The sequence below is a fragment of the Pomacea canaliculata genome, linkage group LG11, assembly GCF_003073045.1.
Source record: "Pomacea canaliculata isolate SZHN2017 linkage group LG11, ASM307304v1, whole genome shotgun sequence".
Lineage (NCBI taxonomy): Eukaryota > Metazoa > Mollusca > Gastropoda > Architaenioglossa > Ampullariidae > Pomacea > Pomacea canaliculata.
Window position 1 is genome coordinate 2,669,306 of NC_037600.1, and position 26,569 is coordinate 2,695,874.

General features: G+C 39.8%; 1 protein-coding gene and 1 long non-coding RNA gene across 2 annotated transcripts; both read left to right on the forward strand.

The window, feature by feature from the left end:
* The first annotated feature begins 4,142 nt into the window (after positions 1–4,142).
* Positions 4,143–7,656, forward strand: LOC112575583. Its single transcript, XM_025257534.1, has 3 exons — positions 4,143–4,673; positions 5,645–6,003; positions 6,946–7,656. The coding sequence occupies exons 1-3, from the start codon at positions 4,414–4,416 to the stop codon at positions 7,320–7,322; spliced, it is 996 nt and encodes a 331-aa protein (XP_025113319.1). The 5' UTR covers positions 4,143–4,413; the 3' UTR covers positions 7,323–7,656.
* Positions 7,657–8,865: 1,209 nt separating this feature from the next.
* On the forward strand, positions 8,866–11,896 carry LOC112575584. The gene is made up of 3 exons (XR_003101676.1): positions 8,866–9,303; positions 10,222–10,340; positions 10,558–11,896. It is a non-coding gene; the product is annotated as an uncharacterized LOC112575584 (long non-coding RNA).
* Positions 11,897–26,569: the final 14,673 nt, after the last annotated feature.

Genomic DNA, 26,569 nt, shown 5'->3' on the forward strand with positions numbered 1-26,569 from the left:
CTTGTTACGCTGCCGCCGCTACCCACCTACCCCGACCCTCCAACCTTCCTCCTTCTCTACCACACAACTGGAAACAGGGAGACTTTGATGTGCTTCTCATTCATCGACAGTACGGACTGGTAGTCTGTGAGGTGAAGGCCTTTGGTGACAATATCCAGTCTGTAAACATGTCACAGCAGGATGTAGACAACAACATTAGACAGAAACTGAGACACGCCGTGTCAAACCTGGACAAGGCGGAGGCCATGTTGTCTCACCTGGTGTCTGACATCGCTCCCGGTCTGCCCGTCACTAAGGTCATCGCCTTCCCCAACCTCACGGCTCGTCAGCTTCAACAGGCCATCTCCGGCGACAACCTCCTCAGTCAGGTTTCAGTACCTTATTCTTACCTTACATGTCTTCTATAATATACCTTACAAAATACCTAAATGTGTAAAATTTAATTTTTTGTCGATAATGTTGACAATGTGTGCTAATATGAATGTGAATGTGAATGAATTGTGGTGATATTGTAATAGTGTATACATGCATGTGTATATAGAGCATGAGTCACTTTTGTAGCCATTCAGTGTCTAGAGAGCACATCATTGTCAGCCCCTAAAAGGCCAGACACCTGGTGCTTTTCCCAGAAATCCTTGACAGAAAATAAGGAACCACATAGCCACAAAAATCAAACATCTTTAATCCATGTGACTACAGAGAAAATTCATAAAATAATCCTAGCATACAGAGGAACAGAACATGAGCAGCTGCTCAAATTCTGGTGCACTCAATGATATATCTCTATAGATTTCATGAAAAGGCTATACTTCGGTATAAGCATTTGAAATAATTTTTTTAATGAAAGAATTATGTGTAGATTATATGTTGACGTTCGTCCCATCACCGGTCAACTGAAGACTAAGGCAGATGAGAGTGTTTCCTACTAATGCTGCTACTTCAGTACATGCTCGCAAAAATTGGAAGCAATATGTGACATCATCACTAAATGTTAGATAGCAAAAGACCAAAGATGGCAAAAACCATGAAGCTAGTGGACACTGAACTTCTATATAACTATCTAAACCTATAACTGTGTTGCTCAATATTTGCAAACACCATTGTTTTTATTATTGTTTACTTCTCTGAAGCCTAGTCAGCATTTGGGTACACAACACAACCATGTTGACTTTTCTAAAAGTGAATAAAATAATTAATTTCATAAGTTATGTTAAAGCTATATTTAGTAACACATTGAAAGATGGTTTTAATTTTCATTCAACTGGTAAATTACATGAAAGGCTCAAATAAAACAAGGTTACTAAGCTTGAACTTTCTGTTCTCGCTTTTTTCCGTTCCTTGTTTCTGTTACATTTTGATATAACTTAATATTGACATGTGATACAGGCCTAAAATTCGGTTGAAGGTTTTTGTATACATATCTAAACATTTTCTTACAGCTTTTAAAAAGTATTAGTTGCTTTGTTGTTACTAAGCTTTTATTTTGTTTTCCCTTGCCTTTTCAGTTTCTTGTTGAAGTAAGCTTGTTTAGCTCAAAAGCTTATAACTTGATATTGACATTTGATACAGACCTGAAATTGGGTTAAGGGTTTCTTTAAACAAATTCAACCATTTAAATGAGGGCACTTTTAGAAAATACTTTTTAGTTTAGTAATTACTAAGCTTTCAGTTTTTCTTTCCTTGTTTCCTCAGTTTCTTGTTTTGGTTAGAGACTGTTTACTTCAAAAGGACAAAACGTTTTATCGACAAGAGATATAGACCTGCAATTGTGTTCAGTTTTTCTTCATACCAATTTAAACATGTCTTTTTAAAGGAAATATTTAGTAGTTTGGTAGTTATACCGTTCTAATTTAAAATTTCTTAAAATTTACGACAGTGTTTTTTTTTAAAAAATTCAAATTAAAAAAAAAAAAGCCGATTTTGCAAAATCCTTTCCCATAAAAAAAATCTGTCTTTTAGGTAACTATTTCAAAAAGAATTTTGAGTCTTAGTGCTTTTTAAAATGTTTGTTTGGGCGCCATTTTGGGTTGTTTCCATTGCAATCGTTAGTGTGACAAGTGCAGTAAAACCATTTTTTTTTTTTTTTTGGAAACTACATTCAAGGGTTGATACAAAAAAGTCCGCGCTATCATGTGAAACAAAAACAACAACAAAAAAAATTTTTCGACCGGTACCAGCTGGCCCGTTGAGGGCCAAATCACTTTACAGGTTACTCTGCGCCCATAGCCCAGGGAAGATGCGCTTTTGTACCCAGTATAGTGTCTTAGTTTCTAACCCTGTGCTTAATGCATAATATATAAGTGAGGCAACACTGGAATCTTAAGGACTTGTTCCTACATCGATTACTTCCCTTCAAAGGCTGAAAAAGTCAACAAATCAGGTGTTTTGTTGTGGTTAATGTAGGGGAAGTTTTTGTTAATCAAGCGCCATGTTGTCATTCGTTGCCGGTTACTCAATTCGACGTGGATTTCTACTCAAACAACAGAAAATGAGAAGAAAGCAGTAAGTAATGATTTAAATTCTAATGTATATTATAATAAAATATTATCTTGTTTGGTTCTTTTTGTTTATATATTAGTTTTTAAAAAATGCTTAATTTCTGACTTTTGACCTTTTGTTCGATTTCTGACTTGTCTGCCCTATACAGTTACTATCTTTGATGTGAGCTTACTACAAGAAATCAGAACCTATAATTCTTAAAATTAACACCACGCAAATGTTTTTAAAAAGCTCTTTTAAACGATGTATCACAGATAGTTGTCTGTATTGTAGGTTAACAGATATAATTTGTTGAAAAACACCGGTCATAATTTGCTTCTTAAGCATTCGGTGCTCCGTAGTGAATTGTTTTCGCGCGGCTCTGTACCTTCGTAGCTTACCGATAAAAATATTATTAAATACATCAATCTGATTTATTCATCTCAATTTTATATGCAGTTAATAAAGTGTAATTCTTGGAGGTGTAACTTGTGCCAGCATGATATATCCTGTGCAAACCTGTGTGAATTTTTTAAAATTCAATCACACCTACCTGATTTGCTTTGGATTTACTAATAAGTGACTGTTCATGCAGGATTCAGATGTAAGCATTTTTGTTTCACACGGATTGATCTCTTATTATCAGTTTAAGTTTTTTTCTATCTTTTATAGTTATTTTGTTTAAGATTTTTCGAAATTGGTAGATTTCCATGCTCACCAGGATAGTGTGACCTAGTTGAACCCTGACGTAGTGAATGAGTTCATTCATTTCGCATGCCATGCTGTGGATCCTTTACAGGACCTGTGTCGGTGTCTGGGAACAACAGATCCCTCCAACATCCCAGGTCTGTGTCTGTGCTGTGATCAGCTGTCTGACCCCAAGACCCCGTGTGACGTCAGTAGTCACGTGCTGAAGGAACTCGGACACTGGTGGCAGCGACGTGTGTCTGGGGCTGTCAGTCACATGACACCTGGGGTGTACAAGACACTGGTAGCCAGGTAAACATTACAATAAGAACAAGAACGAGACATGGACAGCATACGAGGGGCAGGAAAACAAACAAATAACACGCGAACTAAAAATCTGTCTAAAGATTAATTAAATCAAATGCAGGAAAAGCAGAGGAACCAAATCATAAGAAAAAGAACTGAGATTAACATGATATTGTAAACGGAAGACGAGAAGGGAAGATTCGAAAAAAGATCTAGCATTATGGGAAAGGGTGTTAGGAGTAATATTTACGGAAGAGGTGTGTTTTCAGGCATTTGTAGCTGATGAAACAAGTATTCATCTATTGACGTAGTTGTAAGCAGTCCAAGTCCGATTGTTTGCCACAGGCGAGCCATTGTCCAATGTTATAATTACTCTCTTGTTTTTTCTGAGTACTTTTTTTTTCTCCCAGCTCACTAACTGCCTCCTGTAATCTTGTTGAACTATAAACATATTTTCCCTTTAAAAAATTTAGTATTCTGTTTTGCATTGTGCTGGAGTACTTCAATTTGGAGCAGATGATTGTGTTGTGGCCATTATAGAAGTAAGCTATAGTAAAATTCTTCGGTGAACATAAGTCAGAGAGTGAAAAAAGTGACTCTTTAGTTTTAATAGAAATCAAATATTTTTACTTGGGGAAAAACGAAATGCAGTTAAGAATTAACTTATTATAACTGCAAAAAATAGAAATTGTTGTTGTAAAAGACATCAATTGATGTGACTGTACCAGGTTCTGCGGTCCGGCGACAACAGTGACTGTGCCATGTACATATCCTCCACGTGTGAGTGTCAAGACCCTGGGTCAGGCCGTGTGGTGGACAGGACAGTGCTATACTGCTGTCATCACACTCTTCCCGGAGCAAGTTCACCTGCTACACACGGCGCCTCCCACACTCTTTGTCACCGGACCGCCCGGTACAGGTAAAACTGTGGTGCTGCTGCTGATGGGTATAAAATGGCTGCTAAGTGGACACCCTGTCTACGTTGTGAGTACCTGGCCGGGGAGTCGTGCATCGTGCATCATGTTGTATCACCTGTTGCTGCAGACAGTAAACACACAACAGTCAGCAGGTGTATCACCCGGTCAGCCTCACCTCCTGCAGTATGATCTTGATGACTATCAGGAGGCGGAGAAGGCCGTCAACGACTTGTCACAGGCAACAAGAGGAGGGTCATTGTACGTCATCGCTGATGATGTGTACGGGTGAGTAGTAAAACGTGTGATGTGATGATTGACATACAGGTAGATGCAACTTGCTGTGATTTTATAATCACCACCAGGTGAATAACAGGTGATAATTCCTCAACGAAAGGGACACCTGCACTGCTCACGCAAGTTTCGATCCGGTACGCTACTATTTTATACGCGCACGCTTTGGCAATGACATGTTCTACGCATGCGCTAACTTCCATACGTGGTTACCAAGGTGACAAACCTTTACCTCGACTTTCCCTCCCCCCCCCCAAAAAAAAAAAAAAAAAAAAAAGTGTTGCTCGCGTGACCGTGGCTTTCATTCAAACAATAGGTGTAAAAGTAAGAAAAAGCTGAGATGGATGTGCTTCAAGACAGCTGGTAAAATAAAATGAGAAAGTTGTGATTTGTCCTGATGAACACATTGCGACAGTTAGCACTGAGTTGAAGACATCGAAGGTGAACAAAGATGTGGAACAGAAGACTACAACATTCAAATGGATTCAGTATATACTCAACAGCCAAAACAGCCGCAACAACAACAAAATAATAAGTGTAAAATTTGTAGAGGGCATAGTCATGCTCCTAAGGAGCATGCTCTTAGTGCTAAAGAACAAAAAACAAAACATGTACAGCATGCGAGACGAAAAAAAAATAATTACATATTAACCCAAAAAGAATAAATAATCTTCTAAGCGAAGAATAAAATAAAATACAGAAAACACAAATAGGGACCAAATTACAAGAACAAGAGCTGACAGTATTATACAGTTAGCCTCCCCTTGACATCAACGTGTTACACAATTACTGTCTAGTCACACACAACACAGACAAACTCTGAACACGTGACAAATAGTTGTTGTTTATTGTGATTTAAAGTGATATTTGTGTTGCTGATACTTCATAAAATACTTTGACAGGAATTGAAAACTTGTGATGCTTGTGTGTGACAGTAACTATGGTAACACTCATGTCTGTCACAGGTTAGACTACTTCGACACTGTGTGTGACAAGCTGCTGACACAAGTTCCTCATCTCCATCTTTGGGCGGCAAGTTGTTACCATGGAGACGCACCCACCGGCTGGCAAGTGGAATGTTTAACCAGACCCCTCCGCTCTCCACCGGCCGTCATCAGGGAAGTCGAGCAGGACGTGGATATCACTGAAAGCGGTAAAGTCAAGCCGTACAGTGAGCGAGGTGTGCCCGACCACACAGACGGCCCGCCAGTCACACGACTGTATCACCGAGGTCAAGGTCACTCAGCAGACAATCCAGGTGACTGTGTGACGTGCGGTCGTGACGTGGCCAGCTTCCTACACAGTCTCCGTGTTGGTGTTACAGGTAGGTGGGGGTATTGTGTAGTGTAACATCTGTTGACAGATAAACACAGTGTGATAAATAACAAGAAGGTGAGAAACAGTTTTGGTAAGATGAGAGTGATGTGATGTTCCTTCCCCTAACTGGCTACAGGGTGACAGCTCTTCATCACATTTCGCCAGGGTTTGTGTGTACCAGTCATCTGTGAGTCTGTGACATCAGGTTTCTGTCTTCACAACTTGTCTCAGTTTTCTAGAACATTTTATTCAACTGTAACATCTGCGCCATCTTGCCATGTGTTACACCTGTTCATCATTTGTATTACTTGTGTCTACTTCACTGACACTTTTAACATGTTTGGCACTGCTGACCACTCACTTCTCCATTGTGTGATGTGCGGACCTGTGCCTCATGGCTGCACTGTCTGTAGAGTAGATGTTTGTGTCCTCTTCATCTCAACGATGTGACTGACGATGAGTGTGATATCAGGGATTGGTGGTTGTCTGTCGTCTGCTCCATGTGTGTTTGAGGCTGCTGTCACGTGATCTTGTGTCTGGATACTTACCTGTGTTGCCTACAACTGAAGTATTCAGGTGAATCTGTGTTCACCTCCTCTTGACTGTGTGACACCTGTAATGTTGCTGTGTGTAACGCCGTTGTTTGTGTTGTTTACTTTGTGTACAACATATTGAGTTTACCTGTAGTGTGATTGTGTGTGGAGTCTGATAATCTACATGGACATTGCTGACTGCTTAGGGCAAAGCTGATAACGGGAAAGAGCTCTACCAAGATGACATTATAATTATCATCAACATTATCATTATCATCATTATTATCATTACATTCAGTATGTTAGTCACGTGTGTCTGTCATTTTACGTCGTGTTTATATCCATGTGTCTGTCAGTGTGTACGCTGTATCTCCGACAAGTAACTAACAGTAGAAACTTACTTTGAATGTTAACAGAGAATGTCACGACAACAGCCACGACCGTCACCTCCACCTACGGCGCCACAACACCACCCTGCCTGCAGTGGAGAGACGTGCTGATGTTGTACTGGCGTGACATTAGTGAGCACTCGGATATGATGCAGGGACTTAAAGAAGCGGGTATCCCAGTGCGGATGTTGATGGATGATGACATCGAGGACGTGGCCACGGCCCGCAGTGACGTGGTGTGGGTGTCGACTGGACATCGTGTTTGTGGTCTGGAGAGGAAAGTCGTGGTCTCTCTGGAGGATTATGATATAGACAGGTTCTACTCCATGTCCCGGTGTACGTCACAACTTGTGATTGTCTACGGTCAAACCAGACAAATGACATCTGACGTCATCACCTCGTGACGTCATACACATGTTGTGTATGACACATTTATACACGTTTACTCACAACACGAGGTGCAATCGGTGTCTCTCCTTACACAACAACTAGTATAAACCTCAATATCATACTCAGGCACACTGGGTCTTGTTTGCTTGACCTTAAGGTCAGGGTTAAAGGGTGAAGTTGATGACCTCCTGTTATCACAAGACTGACCAGTAAACAGTTACATCTAAAATTCGATTTTTAAATATGGAATGAAGATTGTTTAGCAACAAAAAAATAATCAACATCCTTAAAATGAGTGTTAGAAATAAAATGTCAACACTAAAACGTTTGAGTGTTGACGTGCTGCTCTGTTGTTGTTGTGGTTGTTGCAATGTAGCAGATGTAGATGTGTGTCGGAGCATAGCTTATTGAAGTAACTCAACACTATCAATTTGTGGTAACCTGTCTCTACATGTTACTCAGTCAACACTACAACCTGGAGTCAGCTGACCTGAGATTCTATGTGTTGCTGGGGTTACACTGCCTCTCTATCAGTTGTTACTGTTGTCGACTGTTGTATGCTTGCGTCAGCTGACATCACCCACGATGTTAATTGTTGTTTTCAGTGTCGGTGCTGGTGGTGGGAAGGTTTAGCGACATTAAAATTCTTGTGAGAAGGACATAAATGCAGACCTAATGCCACCAAACGAATTAAAGACTTAAGCATTTGTGGCGAGATGGGTTTTGAAGGGAAATACAAAAACACCATGATATAAACGGGATTTTGCAGAAATTGAAAATCTTGTGCCAAGATACATTAGAGTGCAGTAACATTACCAGGATTTAGCGAAGTCTTAAACAATGTTCACTTCCCATTTTGGAGCAGTATTACAGCCAAGGGAAAGCCAAAATTAGAGTCAATGAAGAAAAATAAAGCCCCACTCTTCGCCCAGTGTGTGCTGGGTTGTTAGTTCACAAGAGCTGTAACTTTCCATTATTTACATGAAATGTTCATTGTTCCATTGTGTAAAGAAAAGTCTTATATAAAGCCAGAGAAAAGAGATTACATCTACCTCTAAAGAAGAAAAAAATTTAATTGAAAAGGCATTACAAAAAAGCTAACCCTTCAGACCCTTCTCAGTCTGTCCTCTTACCTTCACCTCCATTACCATTTAGTAACTTAAAATAATATTTTATTTTAAATTTTATTTTGTGTGAAAATTTCTAGCCTAAACTAGGGGAGATAAGTAACTGCTTTTTAATAATCTTGGAATGTTACGGAAGCCGTCTCTGTCTCTCTCTCTCAACCAACACACACACACGATGTCCATACGCGTTTTTTCACACACAAAACAACGATTGTCTGAGGCTGTCCACAAGATGTTAATGAGTTGCATATTCCATCTGCGAAACACAGTTATCGGCACATGCAATGTTTACAATCCGGGGCCTTCCCCGATCAATTACACTTAAATAACTCTTAATCTTAATTCTTAATCATAATCTCCACTCTTAATCTCAATTCTTATCAGGTAGTTAATAATAGCACCAGTAGTCATTTAGTACTTTACTCACAGTTCTGTTCGTCCACACACAGTTCCAATTTTATTATCTTGTTTACACTTTCTTGGCGACATGAAGCCCACGGTACACAGTGTACACGGTACATACAGTATCCACGATAGACACAGTGTACACCTGGTACACACAGTCTACACACCGCTGGGCGCTTCACCGAAGGCGACAAGATTAGATACTTCCACTCTCATGTCCGCCATTGCCGTCTGCTTCTCTATAGTTTTCGCTAGAGTGATCTCCCTTTCCTCACTGCCACTCTCACTCATCAACACATGTTATTTACCATTGTCATTTACAAACAGCGAAGGGATTAAACTAACCTTTAAACATGGAGGCATGGACTGATCTGTGACAGCTGAGCACTCACCTGGCCTCTCGCTACGTCCGTCAAGCTTCATTCTTCCCCATTTCTTCTTCGCAGGGGCTGTGATCGGGGAGGTAAGCTTTGCATGGTTGTTTGGGTTAAATTGTCTCTGGGATCCTTTGTTACCTTCTTTGTTCTTTTTTTCTCTATTTCCTTTTTCTGCGGTCATTACTAAACGCGTGTTTTATACTGTTCTCACGTGTGCGCATCAATTTGTAGGCTGACGAATGATCGTGTGTATCTGTGTGTTTGTGTCTGTTGAGTCTGTTGAGTTTATTTATTTATTAAAGTCGAGGTCAAACTCGCGTATTCTTCTCATTGTGCCATGTAGCCATCTAGTCATTGGTGTAAGGTTCTTTATATTTTACGTATTTACATAGAAAACAATTGTCTGAAGGTTTTTTTTCCATATTAGATTATTTCTACCGACCTTTAGGAACTGTCAAAGGGTGATATATGTGTGTGTGTATGTGTGTGTTTTGCACCATATGTTGTGCTTTGTACTTTTTAAGGTTCGTGTGTCATTCAGGCTTTATACAAGGCTTTATAACTAATACCAATTATTATGTTCATTAATATAATATCATATACAATAGATATAGAGAGCCCCAAAAGAATATCTAGTATGAATTACAGAGATAATTTCTCCAACACATCTGTGCATGGAAACTAAAAATCAAAATCAAACTCATAGACACAAATTTTATTGGATATGTCTTCTACTATCGGCAGCAGAAGAAAAAAATGGAGCAACATAAATCGCAATATATACAAATATAACTGAGATTTTAGTTTTGGAGGGGGAGTGATGAAAAGATCTCTCAGTCCTGGTGCTTTTATAGAAACATTAAGGCTACAGGATGATACCAACACTGAAGGTTTTGTATAATGGATTGACAATACATTGGTGCAAGCAAGTGCAGGCTCAACACTAAACTTAAAACAAAAAAGCATTGTTTATTGCGGAAAAACAGCATCTTGTCTGTCAGCAGGTAAACATGTCCACCACTATCCCAGGCTTCCGTTGAAGAACTTCAGAATAGGGCCAGGTATCGTGACGGCTGTAGACTTCGGTTTGTCATATCCACTGTCTGAAAGAAATAGAAGCGAGGTAAACATTGTAAATAGACAAGGCTGAGCCCTCGTACTTTGTATCGCACAATAAACTACTGAAGCTATCAATGTTCAATGTCATAAACCTTATAAAAGAAGACAATCATGTAAGTTTAAAAAAGTTTCTAGTAAAAGTTGTCACAGACACGCGCGTCTGTTGTTCAGGCACAACACTGCTTTCTCTCATGACTAATGATTTATCTTCCCAACTTCAGTCGCTCCGTGTGTGTGTGTGCAAAGCCACATGGGTTGGAGATTAAGTCACGTGAGCAAGGGGTCAATCAGAAAGCTCAGGTAAGGTCCCTACATAACAGGACAAGACAGGAAACTACAGGAATCGTCCAGACTCTAGAGTGTGGAGAGACACGTGATGACCACAACAGCGACGTTGTGTGAAGGCTGCACGTGCCCTCACTCTACAGACTTGTGGGATACAACAACACTTTGTCTACAGGACGAGTGGTCAGGAAACTACAACCGGACAAACATCTTCACAGACACTAGCATGACAGTCACGTGATTACTGGCCCGTAACCACTCGTCCTCACTGATGTCTGTAACTTATTTAGAAACTGGATATTAGGCTACAGGAACTAGAGAACACAATCAGCTACTGTTCATGTTTATCTTTCTCTCTGTATGTGGAGGTGGTTGCCTACACACATTTTTTGAAGACTCGGCTACACAGCTAAGAATAATCCGGGTACATCACAGTCCTTGTCTTGTTCTCGTCGTTTTATTACGGGTACATTGTACTGAGCTGCTTGCTTTACACACACAATTGTATTTAGCTCTTAGCTGTTAATACACAAGGTCCTTAGTTTATTTTTGTTTATTCCTTGTTACTCCTCGGGGAGCATAGGACCACAACAAGACCTCGCCAGTCTTCTGTTTCTGGGATGTTCTCTCAATTTATGCCTGGTGCGAAGACGGTCTTTAAGAACATGTCTGACATGATACAATGGCGACATTATCGCAAGTTTTGAGAGCTGACCCCAAGTGGAACACAACCAGCGCAGTCCTGAACGTTCCTTGTACTGACCACCAGCAGACTATCAGTGGGTGAACTCTGATTACAAGTCCTCTGTGGCTTGAAGACAAGTGCTAAAGACGAAGTAGAACACAAGGAAGAAGAGGGGCAGAGAAAGGACCAAGGAGCCAGGGGACAGTTTCAGTGTCCAGTCACCTGACACTGGGGCCGTGTATACAGGTTAGTCTCACACTGTAAGTACTGCTTCAGTCACTTTGTAAAGTGAAGTTTTGTCTGATATTGTTCCTAAAATACTGCCAAAGATTAATTCTGTATAAGGACAAGACACGGGAAGTAAGTCTTAGTGAGGTAAGGTGTGAACTGAACATCTAGAGTTTGCTGTGAAATCCAAAAGTAAATCCTCATTATTGAACTATACATAAGTAATGATGTAAGGAAACTGTCTTCTTAGCCCTATAACAATTACCAATAGAAATAAAGCAGATAGCAACTGACATATTCGGCTACTGAAACTGGGTCCGTGGGTTACTGAGTGAAATACTGTGAAGTGACTTACAGTTTCTAACAACCGTCAATACTTGAGAAGTCTCCTCCCATCCGGGTTATTTCCCCTTCTGCCGTGTTTACGTACAGCCGAGTATTCCTCCGCCACTGACTCTTACGCGCAAAAGATAATCCGTTGTAAGAACACTATTTACACAGACACACACCACTTGAAGATACCATAAGAATCATCGAAGGCACTTCGGGGGTTGTACTTGTCAACCCACTTGGTCTCTCAGTGCTGAGCTGGCCAGACGACACTTCCCTGGGAAACTCGTTTCGTTTGTCATGTCACTGGGTGCACGCAGCTCCCCTCAAGCAGACGATAATTTATTTACTCAAGCAGCGCCTGGGCAACGAAGGTTTTCTTACTTTCCCCCAAGTAAATCTTTAAAACAGGTTTCACCGCCATCAGGGGCCTGAGCACTGGACAAGAAATGTCCATTGTGCCAACGAGAAACCCTGCGATGACGGGACGGCAAAGCAGTTGGTTGCTGACTGTCTAAAGATCCAGTCCTTCATGTTGTAAAGCCTATGTTTCATAGGTATTAATCAGCATCCGTATGTGACTATAGCTTGAAATAATCGATGGACATCAAAACATCAATATTTATCGCTAACTACAAAACATCTACACAGCATGAGAATTAGTCTACGTGCTTCACACAGTGAATGTACAATCTCACCTTTACTGAAGTACAGCAGATGCTCGTTAGAATAACCGACTCTGACTTGAAAACTCAAGACAAGGCTCTGTGTGTGTGTGTGTGTTAGTGTGTGTGTGTGTGTGTTTCTGTGTGTTAGTGTGTGTGAGTGTTAGTGTGTGTGTGTGTGTCTGTGTGTCTTTGTGTGTGTTTGTGTGTGTGTTTGTACAAAGCCATGTGGGTTAGTGACCAATCACGAGGTGCGGGTAGTGTCCCAACAGAACATTGTCCTGAGAAAATAAATTCTCTACCTGCCAGTGCTGAGCACTCCTCCGGCCTCTCGCCACGTCCGTCAAGCTTGATTCTTCCCTTTCACTTCTTCTTCGCAGGGGGCTGTGGTCGGGGAGGGAAGCTTTGCATGGTTGTTTGGGTTGTCTCTGGGGTCCTTTGTTCCCTTTGTTTGTTCTTTTCTTTCTTTATTTCCTTTTTCTGCAGTCATTACTAAACGCGTGTCAAACGAGAAACTCGGGCATTCGTCTCCCTGTGCCTTGTAGCCATTTAGTCATGGGGGTCGGGATATTTCCACCTGGGCACCTGTACTGTGCATCACACAATAAACTACTGAAGCAATCAAAGGGTTTGTGACTCAGTGGTAGAGCTCGTGTAGCTACGACAGTGGCAATCAGTGGTCACTGGTTCGTAGTTTGGCTTCGCACACCTCTTTCTAAATGTACAACATCTTTATAGGATTTACTGTCAGTTTTTTTTTTCGGACACTTAAGTTTTCCACTCTGTGTGTGTGAGAGAGAGAGTGTAGGAAAGAAAGACTGAGTAAGTAGTTATGATTTGAAAGATGTTGAGTAAACTAAATAGATAAATGTTTTCTCTATGACTTAGTGTATGTAAGCACCTAGAGTCTACCCTCGTTAGACACTCTATAAAGAAAAGTGTCATTATTAGTTTTGAATAAAAAAAAAAATATTGGATAAGTGAAGGAGAAATAAACTACTGGAATAATAATGTACGAACAATGCAACACATACAATCTACAATTCTCTATTAACATTCGATTATTTACAAGATAGTAAATGTAAATATTTTATAATTTTGTCTTTTTCTTCGCTCTTACTTATTTTCATGTCCTGAAGTTCAAGTCTCCACCTGCTTCTCTCCTAAGCTATTTAGTCTGCCTCTCCGCATGTCTACATAATGGCAGTCGACATTTTCCGACCCCTGGAAATATGAGAACTTTATGAATAAAAAAGCATAGTTCCAGCCTTTACCGTTGGAAGTGAGGAAATCATAGAAACTGCTGGTTTGTAGCTGTTTGTAAGAAGGTTCTCGATCTCTAAATCACTTCTACTGGAGCAGGTATCTATAGCAACAACTGAAACGACTGGTGGTAGGCTTCTGTCACATGGGTATTGAACTGCATGCCAGTCGCGCGGAGCAGTTGTGTGGTAGAGGCCTCCGATGTGTTGTGACAAATATTGGATATCTACGGGATATGTGGACCTGCACTAGCGGGGTTACACTCCTGTCTCACTGACAGGACACAGACTGTGTTTGTTGATGGTCAGACATCTCGCCCTGCTCCACTTTCTATACCTAAAGATGGAGTATTTTGTGAGTATTGTGAGCAAACCAATGTACATTTGTTTCGTACAGGGTACATGAGCGGGTCACGTGTAGCAGGATAGTGAAGACAAGCAGGATGGAGATGGGAGACAAGCAGGCATGCTGAAAGTATTTTTTGCTGGATTTGCTGGTCCAGAGACATGGACTTTATATCCCACACCTCCATTGTAGCTAGAACCCATGGAGAAACCCAACATGAAGTCTCAGACGCTTTTCTTTGTAGTCGTGTCGGTTCCACCGCCTGTAACACAGTGTGACGAGGCCAACATTGTAAACAAACAAGACTCAGCACTTGCACTGTGTAACCAATCTCTGTGAATTTTAAACGCTTCAACGGCTTATTGTCTGTTTGGTTAATCGGCTTTCTCCATTGTGTGTGAAAAATAGACTGAGCAGGAATTATTTAAAAGATGGTGAATTATTTTTATTACATATGTGATGGCTGCTGAAAAGTGTGTTTTCATATATCTTCAAATGCATAAGTGTCGTGACTACGTCTTTGTTAGTGATATTGTAGTGATATTGAAACTCTATAAAAAAAAACAATCTGTTTTCTTTCTTCTTTTTTTTCTTCACATTATTATTATTATTATTATTATTATTATTATTATTATTATTCAGTCAGTTATAATTTTACTGAGACCTGTGGTTGGGAGGTAACAATGATAGATGAGGCAGGGGGGAGTGAGGTGTTGGAGACCTCACTTGTGTGGGGGCGAACTTTACAAATCAAACGCCAGCTCTAACCTCTAACCTCTCGGCAATCCGCTTCCCACACTGGGAAAGTGCTTTTAGTGACAAAAAATAAATAGAACAATCACTTGTAACAAGATAAGGTTGTGCATCACAAGAAGCTTAAAAATACGGTCTTACTTCTAGTTCAGTCATCTACATCATCATACAACCTCACACAACACACACACACACATACACACACACATACACACATACACACATACACACATACACACATACACACACACATACACACACACACATACACACACACATACACACACACACATACACACATACACACATACACACATACACACATACACATACACAAACGAGAAGCGAAGAAGAGTGCAGGAGGCCACAAGGGACAGTTCGCATACATGATGACAAAAGAGACAGAACAATCAGTTGGGTAAAATAACACAAAGAAACAATAGGAAATTACAGTAAATTATAAGCGCCATCATATATGTGAATGCAACTGAAATGTTTCAAAATAATGTCGTCGGACGCCGTGTTGAGATTGTTTTTGATTAACAAATTCTTGTTGGGTTTTGAGTTTAGACTTTCATTTTTTACTTTCATGTGTTTTTAGACAAACTACGGAAACTTTTATTCTCTATTTCTCAGTAGTGTTGATTTATTTTACATTCCATGAACCCAGACAGGATTGTTATCTCATCATGACAATAATATCACTGAAGATGATGTTTATATCTCACTGTGATGTTTATATCTCACTGTGATGTTTATATCTCCCTGTGATGTTTATCTCCGCCATGGTGTGTTTCTTCACTGAAGAAGACCATGGCCACCTCTTGGTGACGGATTCTTTGTGAACATAGTTGTTGTTTTGGAGACCAAGTTACTAAAACATTTTTGACTAATAACAGACATAACAGCCCGAATATTCTAGTGCACTGAGGCTGCAGAGCAGACATGCAGGACACGGAGATGATGAAGAGGAGCACCATTGCCACGAGTATCAGCAGGCGGCGCATGATGAGACAACTCGACCGTCTCGCGGACAACTGCAAACGTTCAAGAAAGTTGCTTCGGAAATTCTGATAAATGTGAATATGATCTCGCGGGCATCAACCTATTTATAATGGCAGCTCCCTCTCCCCGTGTATTTTGGATGAACAAACACTTATCTTAATGGTTCGGTCTGGTGCCACCTAGAATCCGGTGAGTGCATTGACACTGGTGTAAATTAAGTGTGAGACTTAGTTGCCTCTGAGTGTTACATCCTTCAGCTTACGAAACGATTAATGGCATACTAACCAATATACGTACATTACATACATCAGCAACAATAAGTGAAGAAACAACAACAACAAAGAAACTGAAATGTGAGAGTTCGCTGCCCGCAGTGTGTTGTGTTCACATTGTGGATGACTTTGTCATTACTTATTGTGCGGCTTACAACAATTGTTAAAAGTATCAGCATCGCAGGTCACTTCCGCCTACCTGACAAAATGTTTTAAAATGACAAACACCCGTAAAATTTTAGCTCGCAAACCCATCCGTTAAATAATTATCCGCTTAACGTTTTTCATCAGAGAGCGTACTGTCCTTCTCGTTTATTTGTTTCTACAACAGTTTGTCGTTGAAGGACAAGAGCAGCCTGCATCGTGTGGTATCCACCTGCTCCAAAGTCATCGGGTCAACTCAGAGTTCTCTTCAGGCTCTGTACAATAGGCGGACTCTTCTGAAAGTGTCTGCCATCCTTCGTGATGACAGGCATGCTCTGTCGACAGAATATTTCCAGCTCCCGTCGGGCCGCCGATGTTGTGAGCCTGCATGCAGGACAAACAGACTGCGGCTGTCTTTTGTTGTTTCAGTCGTGTGACTTTTGAATGGGTTATGAATGAGACATGAATAGTTTTGTGCATGCAATTGTGTATGAATTTTAATTTTAATCGAGCTGCACCAGAATTGCCCTCTTTGACAAATAAAGTTTTATCTTATCTTATCTTATCTTATCTTATCTTCCTGTCAGAGACTGACATCACAAGAAGACTCCTCTGCTTGACCATCTCAAGAAGCTATCGTGGTTACTCGGCGGAAGGACACAAGGGTCGATTTCACTGGATGAAGAACGACTTTACACTACTTTTGTAGTCATTCTCGACTAATATATAAGATGAAACCTAAAGCAAACCTGTTGTGTGAATGTTAATTTAGTAAAAAATGTTTCACTGATAATGTTACGTGTGTGTGTGTGTGTGTGTGTGTGTGTGTGTGTGTGTGTGTTTGTGTGTGTGTGTTTGTGTGTGTTTTGCATCAATTTAGTGCTTTCACTTTCTTCTGTATTTTAGGCTTTTTTTGCAATTCAAACCTGTATTCAGCAAATTGTAAAGAAAATTAATTATTATTTTTAATGTAACTGCTTTAGTGAGTAAGGTCAGTTTAGTGCCATAACAGACACAGTCAGCCTCCAAATTGAGAATGATCAACAAGAATTTGTTCCGTCGACAGCTCGTACACACTTGTGCAAGGTGAAAACTCAAAACTCAAATAAACAAGAAAGTACAATTTGATTGAAGATAGATATGTTTACTTCAAGATTATTTCATCCAGCAGCAGAAGCAGAATAAAAGATGGAGCAAGAGTGAAGTGAACACACAGACATTTTGTATTGTAGGTAAACACAATGTCGTCTAGTAGCAGAAACATTTGTTTGTCAAGTGCAGCATCTCACTTGTTTATGTTTGTTTGTTTGTAAAGTGCAGCATCTCACTTGGTTATGTTTGTTGTTTGTAAAGTGCAGCATCTCACTTGTTTATGTTTGTTGTTTGTAAAGTGCAGCATCTCACTTGTTTATGTTTGTTTGTTTGTTGGCCATCGTTCTTACTGCTGTGTTACTGCTGGCCACATGTTAGTGAAGGTGTGTTGTCACCACATTGTGATAATATTTGCTATCACAGCGGTTACTGAATGTTCACTGTTGTATCTGTTCACTGACACTGAGTACAGGGTACGTCAGCGGGTCACGTGTAGCAGGATAGTGAAGACAAGCAGGATGGAGATGGGAGACAAGCAGGCTTGCTGAAAGCATTTGTTGCTGGATTTGTAGTATTTGCTGATCCTGTAGTAGGGACCACACTGCTTTGGCTTTGTGATGAGTGGTCCCGAGCTAAGGATTTACAATTTCTTGTTCACAATGTCGACACGACTGTTGGGGACACCGAGGACCTTAAGTACCTTAGCGGGACCGAGCATCTTAGCCTTTGGGGCGACCTCAGGTGGAGTTGTAAGCATGTCCTTAAAGCCGTCTGTAACAAAGTGTGACCAGACAAACATTATAAACACATGACTCAGCACTTACACTTTGTAACTTATCTTACAATAAGTAAATACATCAATAACAACAAACGGCTTACGACACAGAGGCTAAAGTGTTATCAGTGGACATCAGGTGTCCCAGGTTCGTATCTCGTCGAGATAAATTTCTCTTTCTGACTTTCAAAGGCGTAAACAGCTGATTGTGGGTTTTATCAGTTTTATCCAGTGTGTCTGTGTGCGTGTGAGTGGAAAAGAGAAACTGATTGAGCAATAATGATTTCAAAGATGATTAATATTTAATGGCTCCTGAAAGTGTCTTCTTCTTCCTTTATTGTTCTTTGTACTTGTTCCTCTTATTTTTCTTCCTTCTTTCTTCTTTTTCCTTTCTTCTCTTTTCTTTTTTTATCTTCTTGCTTCTTTAATATTTTTTCTTTCTTCTATCTTCTTTCTTCTTTCATCATGCAGAAAACGAGACGAACCTTGCACCTGTGTGATGGACCTCACCCCCCCCCCCAAATAACCTGTGACTTAAAAGCTTAAAAACCAGCAGGGAAAAAAAGCTCAAAGCGAAGTACTGGGAGATGAACGGAGAAGTTCAGAAGAGTGAAAGACTCTACAAGAGATAAGGTTGAAGACATGATGACAGAAAAGACAAAACAAGCAGCAAAACAAAATAACACAAAGACTATACGGACTTCACTAATTCTGTCAGGATGGCAAAAACACAAATGCATGTCGGACAGTAACGAGTAACAATGGCGGCGCCATCACCGGCGATTAAGAACAACCAAGAGCCGAGTAACAATTTACAAACTAAGAAGTCGTCTTTTTCTTGCTACTGTATTTAATGGCCGTAATTTGTATGTACAACAACTTTTATGCAACAAAATGGTTGATTTTATTATTAATTATCATAAGATTTTCTCAAACTTCTACAGTTTTAATACGCAGGTTTATGTTGAGCTTATTGAGGTAAGTACAAATGTATTAATGCTTGAACAGTTAGCAAATATTTTAACTGTTGTCAGCATGGAGTACTGTTATACCAAGCCCCATCATCAGGGTTGTCCATGGGACATATTTTTCTATCCCGTCCCATCCCGTCCCATGGCAATTTATGCCTGTCCCATCCCGTTTCATCCCACGAGATGTTTCCATGGGTTCCCCATGTCATTAACAATCCAGGACACACTGAGAAACCACTTTTCGGCTTTTGTTCTACTAATTCCTGCTACTTTCAGATAACAAATAGATGATTCAGAGGAAAGTTATATAAATCCTGTGATGAATGAAATAACAGTAAATTTATTTTGCAATATCAAGTATTGACTACCAGCATGGGAAATTACAAATCTGTGCTGTCTCATCCATCCATCCATGGGACGTTTCCATGGGATTCCCATTCTCTATGGACAAAACTGCCATCACTATACTTGAATGCACTCAAGGGCTTCAAAAACTTGTAAGAGAAATAAAGCCCGAATATTCTAGTGGACTTGAGGGTACATACCTCCGAGCCTGTAGAGCAGTGATGATCAGGTGCAGAGATGAGAGAGACCATTGCCCACGAGTATCAGCAGGCGGCGCATGATGAGACAACTCGACGTTGGCGGACAACTGCAAACGGTCTTCAGAATTCCGCTTGGGAAGCTCTGCTGGTGGATACATGTCTCGTGCTTCACCTATTTATAGTGGCAGCTTCCTCTCCGGCAGAGTTACATGTTTTTGTGATGTCTTCTGTGTGGAAAAGTTCGCACAACAACCTGCTTTTTTTCAGAAGACAGAAAAGGAAGGATAAAAGGCGGGTGTTCTTGTTGTCACGTGTTTGTCTGTTGAAAGGTTGGCTACATTGTTTCTGAAAGTATTTCAGTCTTTGACATGTTCTGATGTGTGTTACCAAAAGGGTTAATGTCATCTGACTTTGAGGTCAGTTTGGGGTCACAACGCACAAGACCACTCCCACTGGTCCCTAGCACACACACTCCGAGAGAGAGAGAGCGCACGGTCACGTGATCCAAGTGAACACGCGTTCTCACATTTCTGAAGTATAGTTCTAGTTCTTCCCCCACCGTCGCCGCTGAGATGTTAGGGCTATTAGTCCATCGCTTGCAGTAGATACCTGCTTGACTGATAGTAGGTTCTCTTACTTTTCGCTTCTTGTGCTTTCTCGTAACATTTCTTTACAATGTATACACACATTCTTTTGTGGCTTTTGTGCAGATAAAAAAAAACTACGCATTTAAAAAAAATTTATTTACAGACCATATTTTCTCGGCTAATCTGGTGATTTCACATGGTTCAATTTACAGTAGTTTTCGTGGATTGTGGACTGAGAGCTTAGTAGAATTTATACTTATATGCATTTTGGTCTAGCCAATTAAAAGCCTTCATTATCATACAATACACTCAGGCATCACCTGACATGGGAATAATCTGAGATTACTGAATCCATCCCTAAAGCTTCTCATAACACTTTAAGCTATTATTAATAACTTTCAAGTTATTATTCTTTCATGCTTACTTTAGCAGCTTGTACTTCTTTTTCTTCAATCGGTGATAATGCATCCTATCTATAAGCTATATATACATTAATATAGAATTAGGTCATTAATATACTAAAAACTTTGAAGACTATGACGTACAATAAGTAGAATACAACGATGCTTTAATGCAAGCAATTATTGTAGTATAATAGCTACTGTACATACTTAAGATAAAATAAACCTATCCTTCTGCCTTTCGCTGCAGAAGACATTAAAGGCAGTTGTCCTCTTGTACACTGGTTTCATTTTCTACACAAAAAAGCAATATTTGTCTGAAACTTATAGCTATGTATATCTCAATGTTACAAAGTATTGTCATTTTTGTTTTATTGGAATGGGTTAGACCTGATATGATGATAGCTCTTAATAATACCTCATCAGTCTAACACTTTAGAACAGGTTGTTGCTTGGCAGCAGTTGGCAGTGGTCAACGGTGTCAGCAGCAGAAGCCAGGCAACACTCTGCTGTTGGCCTCAGTCCCACTCCATTACTATATATTTGTAGTGAATGATGATGACCACCACATTCACTACAATTATAATGTACAGCTATCAATTCTTTATAAGTGCAAGCTATCATCAACTGTTACTCACTTTATAAAATTGAAGTTTAGGTTTTGTGTTTGGACTAGGGATATGGCTAGTAAGTTTCTATGTCTATTCAATTATTTTCTCTAATTCAATATGCTACATATATAAGCATTGCTTCATTAAAAAAAAAAAAAAACAGACCATTTCAGTATATATGGTAATTATAGCAGAAGAAAAGAATCTTTTCGAAAAAGGCCACATCAATGACATTTAAACAGTGTTTTATTGGTATTTTTAGCGGTATTCTTTTAATAACGAGAACTGGCGATCACATTTGACCCTCTAAATAAGAAAAATAGGGTCGGGAGATGATAACTTTGGAGCCTAAGCTGTGACGTAAGTTTAAATAAAGCTTACTATTCCAGTTTCATGTACGATGCTCATTACAGACTTTAGAGACGCTTCCATGCAAATGTGGGAATATACAATCTTAATTTATGACAACAGTTCGAAGAACGAACGGCATTTCCATTGAGCTGATCTAACATTTCTGAAATAGAAACCACTCTCTGACAATACATATGCATTAAAAGAACTTTACCTGCAAAGTAAACACGTAACTGTTTACGATGACTTAATAATATTACTCAATATGCTCACGTGGAAGCACCGAGACTTATGGAAAGCTCATAAAAGGGAGACACCATTATTGGGATTCTTGTTTTCATTATCTTTGACGTTAATTCTTCTTTATGTTATCATAAATGTTTTCTCTATTTGTATCATTTTATTGATTAATGTTACTTTTCCAAATAACCAGTTTTTGTTTTGTTTTTTTTTCTTTTGTTTTAAAAGGAGAACAACGAAATGACTCCTCCCCCCTCCCTTCTAAAAATATTTGCTAACTTTGTACCGGGAAAAAATCCAAATTTAAAAGACTTAGGAAAAAATATTATTATAGTGCATAAAATATATCGTTTGCCCCCTTTTCCTTCTGTTTTTGTGGCACGTCTCTTTACTTCTTAAATCGATGTGATGTTGACCCTTTGGTAATCATCAATAAGCATGCAATTCGATGTTTTTTCCCAAATTTTTTCCCTGTTCCTTCTGCTTTCGTAATAATCTGTTAAGTTTATAAAAAGCATTTAAAAACCATATTTACTTTCGTTCGATCCTGTTTTCGGCTTTTTGTATCGTCCACTAAATATTGTGGTCTTTCTTGATACAATAAGCCTGAATCAGTATGTAGGTGCGGCAGTACAACGGTAGTATTCTACATAAGCCTACTAGGCTTGCTGCTATTCCTCTTACAAAGAGCATGAGCGTGGGTCGCATCGGGTGCACCACCACCACCACCACCACCACCACCACCACCACCACCACCATCATCATCATCATCATCATCATCAACCATGCATTCATTAATCCATCCATCCATTCAATTATCCATCATCATCGCAAGTCGTTCAGTGTACAATGTCGTGTTGAAGTAACCCAGTATACAAGTTGCTGTTTGTACAGTTCATCCTCCTACTCGTAAGCAGCTCTCAGCGGCTACAGACCAACGCCAGTGATGTGTCGCTACATACAGACGATGTACACCTCACCTGGAAATTCTAGCTCACAAACACATCCGTTAATTATCAGCTAAAGGGAGTTCGCCACTCGCAGCTGGGATAAAAAAAAATGATAGTCTACTACGTCACGCTAACAGTGTACAATGTCATGATAACCGTGTATTACGTCACGCTAACAGTGTATTACGTCACGCTAACAGAGTGCTTGCTCTAATATTTGTCTTTATCTTGCTACAGCAGGTCATTGTAATTGTCATTAGCATTGTGTCTAGAAATGTCTGATTGATACTACAATCAGTGGGGAATATTCCCTAACAGTGCCAGTGGGGAATATTCCCTAAATTATCTGTCATATCGAAAGGCTGAGTACTCTTCTGTCACTCCTTTAATGTCAGTATTTATTGGAGTTAGTCTTTGTCCTTCCAATGGCAGGAGCTTAGCTTCCATCTCCTGTCCTCTTGTTCTCGTATGTGGTCAAAGTTCAAAGGTGAAGGCAGCCGCTCGTCTTGCAGGAAACGATCTTGTCTTTGTGTGTCCACAGTGTCCTGCTTCTGTTGATGGAGAGAGAGATGCTCTCACCTTTCTTATTCCTCTACTGCTGCATTCAACATTCATCTCTCAATAATCGTCTCAAGCACTCGTCTTGTCTAACAACACTTCCATTTGCTGTGTGTTGAATGTCTGTGTGTGTGTGTGTGTGTGTGTGTGTGTTGAATTTCTGTGTGTGTGTGTGTTGAATGTCTGTGTGTGTGTGTGTGTGTGTGTTGAATGTCTGTGTGTGTGTGTGTGTGTGTGTGTGTGTGTGTGTGTGTGTGTGTTGAATGTCTGTGTGTGTGTGTGTGTGTTGAATGTCTGTGTGTGAGTGTACATGTGTGTGTGGGTGGGTGTGTACGTGTGTGTGTGTGTGCGCTCGTGTATACGCAAGTCAATTGTTTTATTTCAGTGAATAACTTTATGTCAACTGTATGTGTGTATACTTTAGTTTACAAGTGTTTACAGCAATCAACATATATACAGTTTATTTTTTATTTTTCCTCGTCTGGAATTCTACAGTTGTAACATAAAGTAGTGAACATCTGGTGTTGAACAGTCGACATCTTCACACTTGTATCTTTGAGTTGCTGGACATCGTAGGCAGCAGACCTCCTGAACTTATTTGTTGACAGGTTTTGCAGTCAGAACTGTGACTAAAATAATTAAATAATTAGTAAGTATTGTTGTATTGGCATTACTATATAAAATATCTTGACTAGCTGTATGTAAACAAGGTTTTATACATAATAATTTGACGAAATAATTAAAATCAACAAGGGACAGTGCTTGGTCAGATCCTGCTAAATGGACCAGTGGACCTGGACTAGTAAAACACTTGTGAAACAAGTTAAGGTTCTCGACAAACAAGCATTGTGATTAACTTTTATTTACAGTTGTACATCAGGGTTTGAATAACCAAATAAGACTGCGGACTGTTTTAGTATTTGTCGGTTAGAGGAATGTGCTAACGACTCATACTCAATCTGTATAATTGAAAGGTGAGATCATCTCTCCATCAACAGAAGCAGGACACTGTGGACACACAAAGACAAGATCGTTTCCTGCAGGACTAGCGGCTGCCTTCACCTTTGAACTTTGACCACATACATGGAATCTAGATGCTAATTGATTCTTAGGGGCCAACATGGGATTGAAGGTCTTCATTACCGACTACCTAATTTTTTAAAGTAACACTTGTTAATGAAATTATAGCAAGTGTATTTTTTACAATGTCTAATAATGTTGTCCAGCACAACCAACTGGTTCAGTTGTCATCCTGTAATATCCCCGGACACAACATATTGTAATGGACATCATTTATTTTAAAAAATGCAAAAGGACTTAATAATAATAATAATTATAATAATAATAATAATAATAATAATAATAATAATAATAATAATAATAATAATAATAATAATAATAATAATAATACAATATTTATCAAGTGCACACTCACACTCATACGGAGCAAGCGTTTAGCGCCTAAGACAAGAACTAAACGAGGACAGTATACGAAGGACAGAAAAAGAAACGAATGATATATGAACTATGAAAGAATAAATAGCAGTGCTGATGCGGAATATAAACAAATACAGAAAACACAAAGAGGAACACAAGAATACATCGGTTATTTGGCGGCAATTAATGCTTTGTAAACGTGCATTGAAAATAAACCGTTTATTTGAACTTTTCCTTCTATTGTTTACTTCATACTGACCTCGCTCGTGTTTGAGCTGAGTCCTTATACACATGTGGTGATGATGATGATGATGATGATGATGATGATGATGATGATGATGATGATGATGATGATTAGGATTAAGATTAAAATTAAGATTATAATAATAATTATTATTACTATTTACGTTCCGGGTGTAAAGGTGCGCGAATGTGTGTGTGTGTGATCGCTTGCATATGTTGTACGAGGAGAGTAGAAACGTGCCACATGTCACGTGGCTTGACTTGTAACAACAGGTACAGACAGAATGTTGAGAATTTCAAACAGAAATATGATATTCCTGGGAGTCATCACACTAGAAGCAGTCGTCCTTGAAATCTCTCCTATATCAGTCATAACTAAATAAATGTCGGCATTTAATCAAACTGGAATGTTCCATTGGGAAGGGTACCTATCACCTGCCAGGGTGTGTCAAACATAACTCTGGGAGAGGGGAAAGGGACGGGGAGAAGAGGAAACCTTGTCACCCTGAAACAGGCCCGTTCTTAGCCCCCGCGGGGCCCGAGGCAAAGGGCATGTGCGGGGCCCTCACGCCACGATCACACGGTTTTAGTTGGGATCTAAACTCACTTTTTTCCTCAGGGATATCTCGTCTTTTATCATTGACAGCACGCTGATACACATTACAACATAAGCTTACGATTAATTTATTTGTAACACTTCCATATGCCTAGTTACCATATCAATCAAAAACGCGGGGCCCCTTGAAGCGCGGGGCCCTAGGCAGATGCCTCGTCCGCCTGCCCCTAAGCACGGCCCTGCACTGAAACAGCTGAAGCGTACAATGATCTTGCGAGCAGGACCGGTCATCTAAGTTGCAGTCATTGATGGGGAAGGGAAGAAGTAGGAATCCCCGACATTGCGGCCTCCCCGCTTTGTCCTGCCACCAGACGGAGAGCTAGGTCTTTGGAGAAGGGTGAGAAAATAATGAAAAGGAAGGAGAAAGAGTCATATCCCTTTTTGGTAACACAACTTTTTCTACTACTCCTAGAAGAACCTGTCACTTGGCGGCAAGTCACGTGCAAGCTCTCATTTTCCCGGTCTGTTCATGAAGTCCGTGGCTAATTGTAACATTGTAATTCTGTGTAAATGTATTCACCTCCCTTAATCAAAACAATGAAGCTATCTTTAATTTTGATTTCATATTATTAGGAATAACCTTTAAACTTTATATATCAAAACGTCAATACATTTTTTTTAATTCGTTGCTTGATAAAAACATCAAGTACTACAAGATCGGCCACCTGGACAATTCGCGGTGACAGCGAACACTCGCCACCAAGCGGACAGATGAGTGATGGCGGCTACAGAGAATTGTCAAGATGGTGGAGTCTCATGTAGCGAATTCTCCTTACAAATGGCTGTTTAGTTTCCCACAGAATGAAACGAGGTTAGAACCTCACTAATTTGGCCATACTTTCTTTATGGGTATAATTATTGTTTTTAAAAATATTGATGCT

Excerpts from the sequence above, each read along its gene's own strand:
- LOC112575583 (XM_025257534.1), top strand. The coding sequence starts at position 4,414 with ATGGGTATAAAATGGCTGCTAAGTGGACACCCTGTCTACGTTGTGAGT. Across the intron at positions 4,674-5,644 it reads ATCGCTGATGATGTGTACGG|GTTAGACTACTTCGACACTG; the intron begins GTGAGTAGTAAA and ends TGTCTGTCACAG. Across the intron at positions 6,004-6,945 it reads TCTCCGTGTTGGTGTTACAG|AGAATGTCACGACAACAGCC; the intron begins GTAGGTGGGGGT and ends GAATGTTAACAG.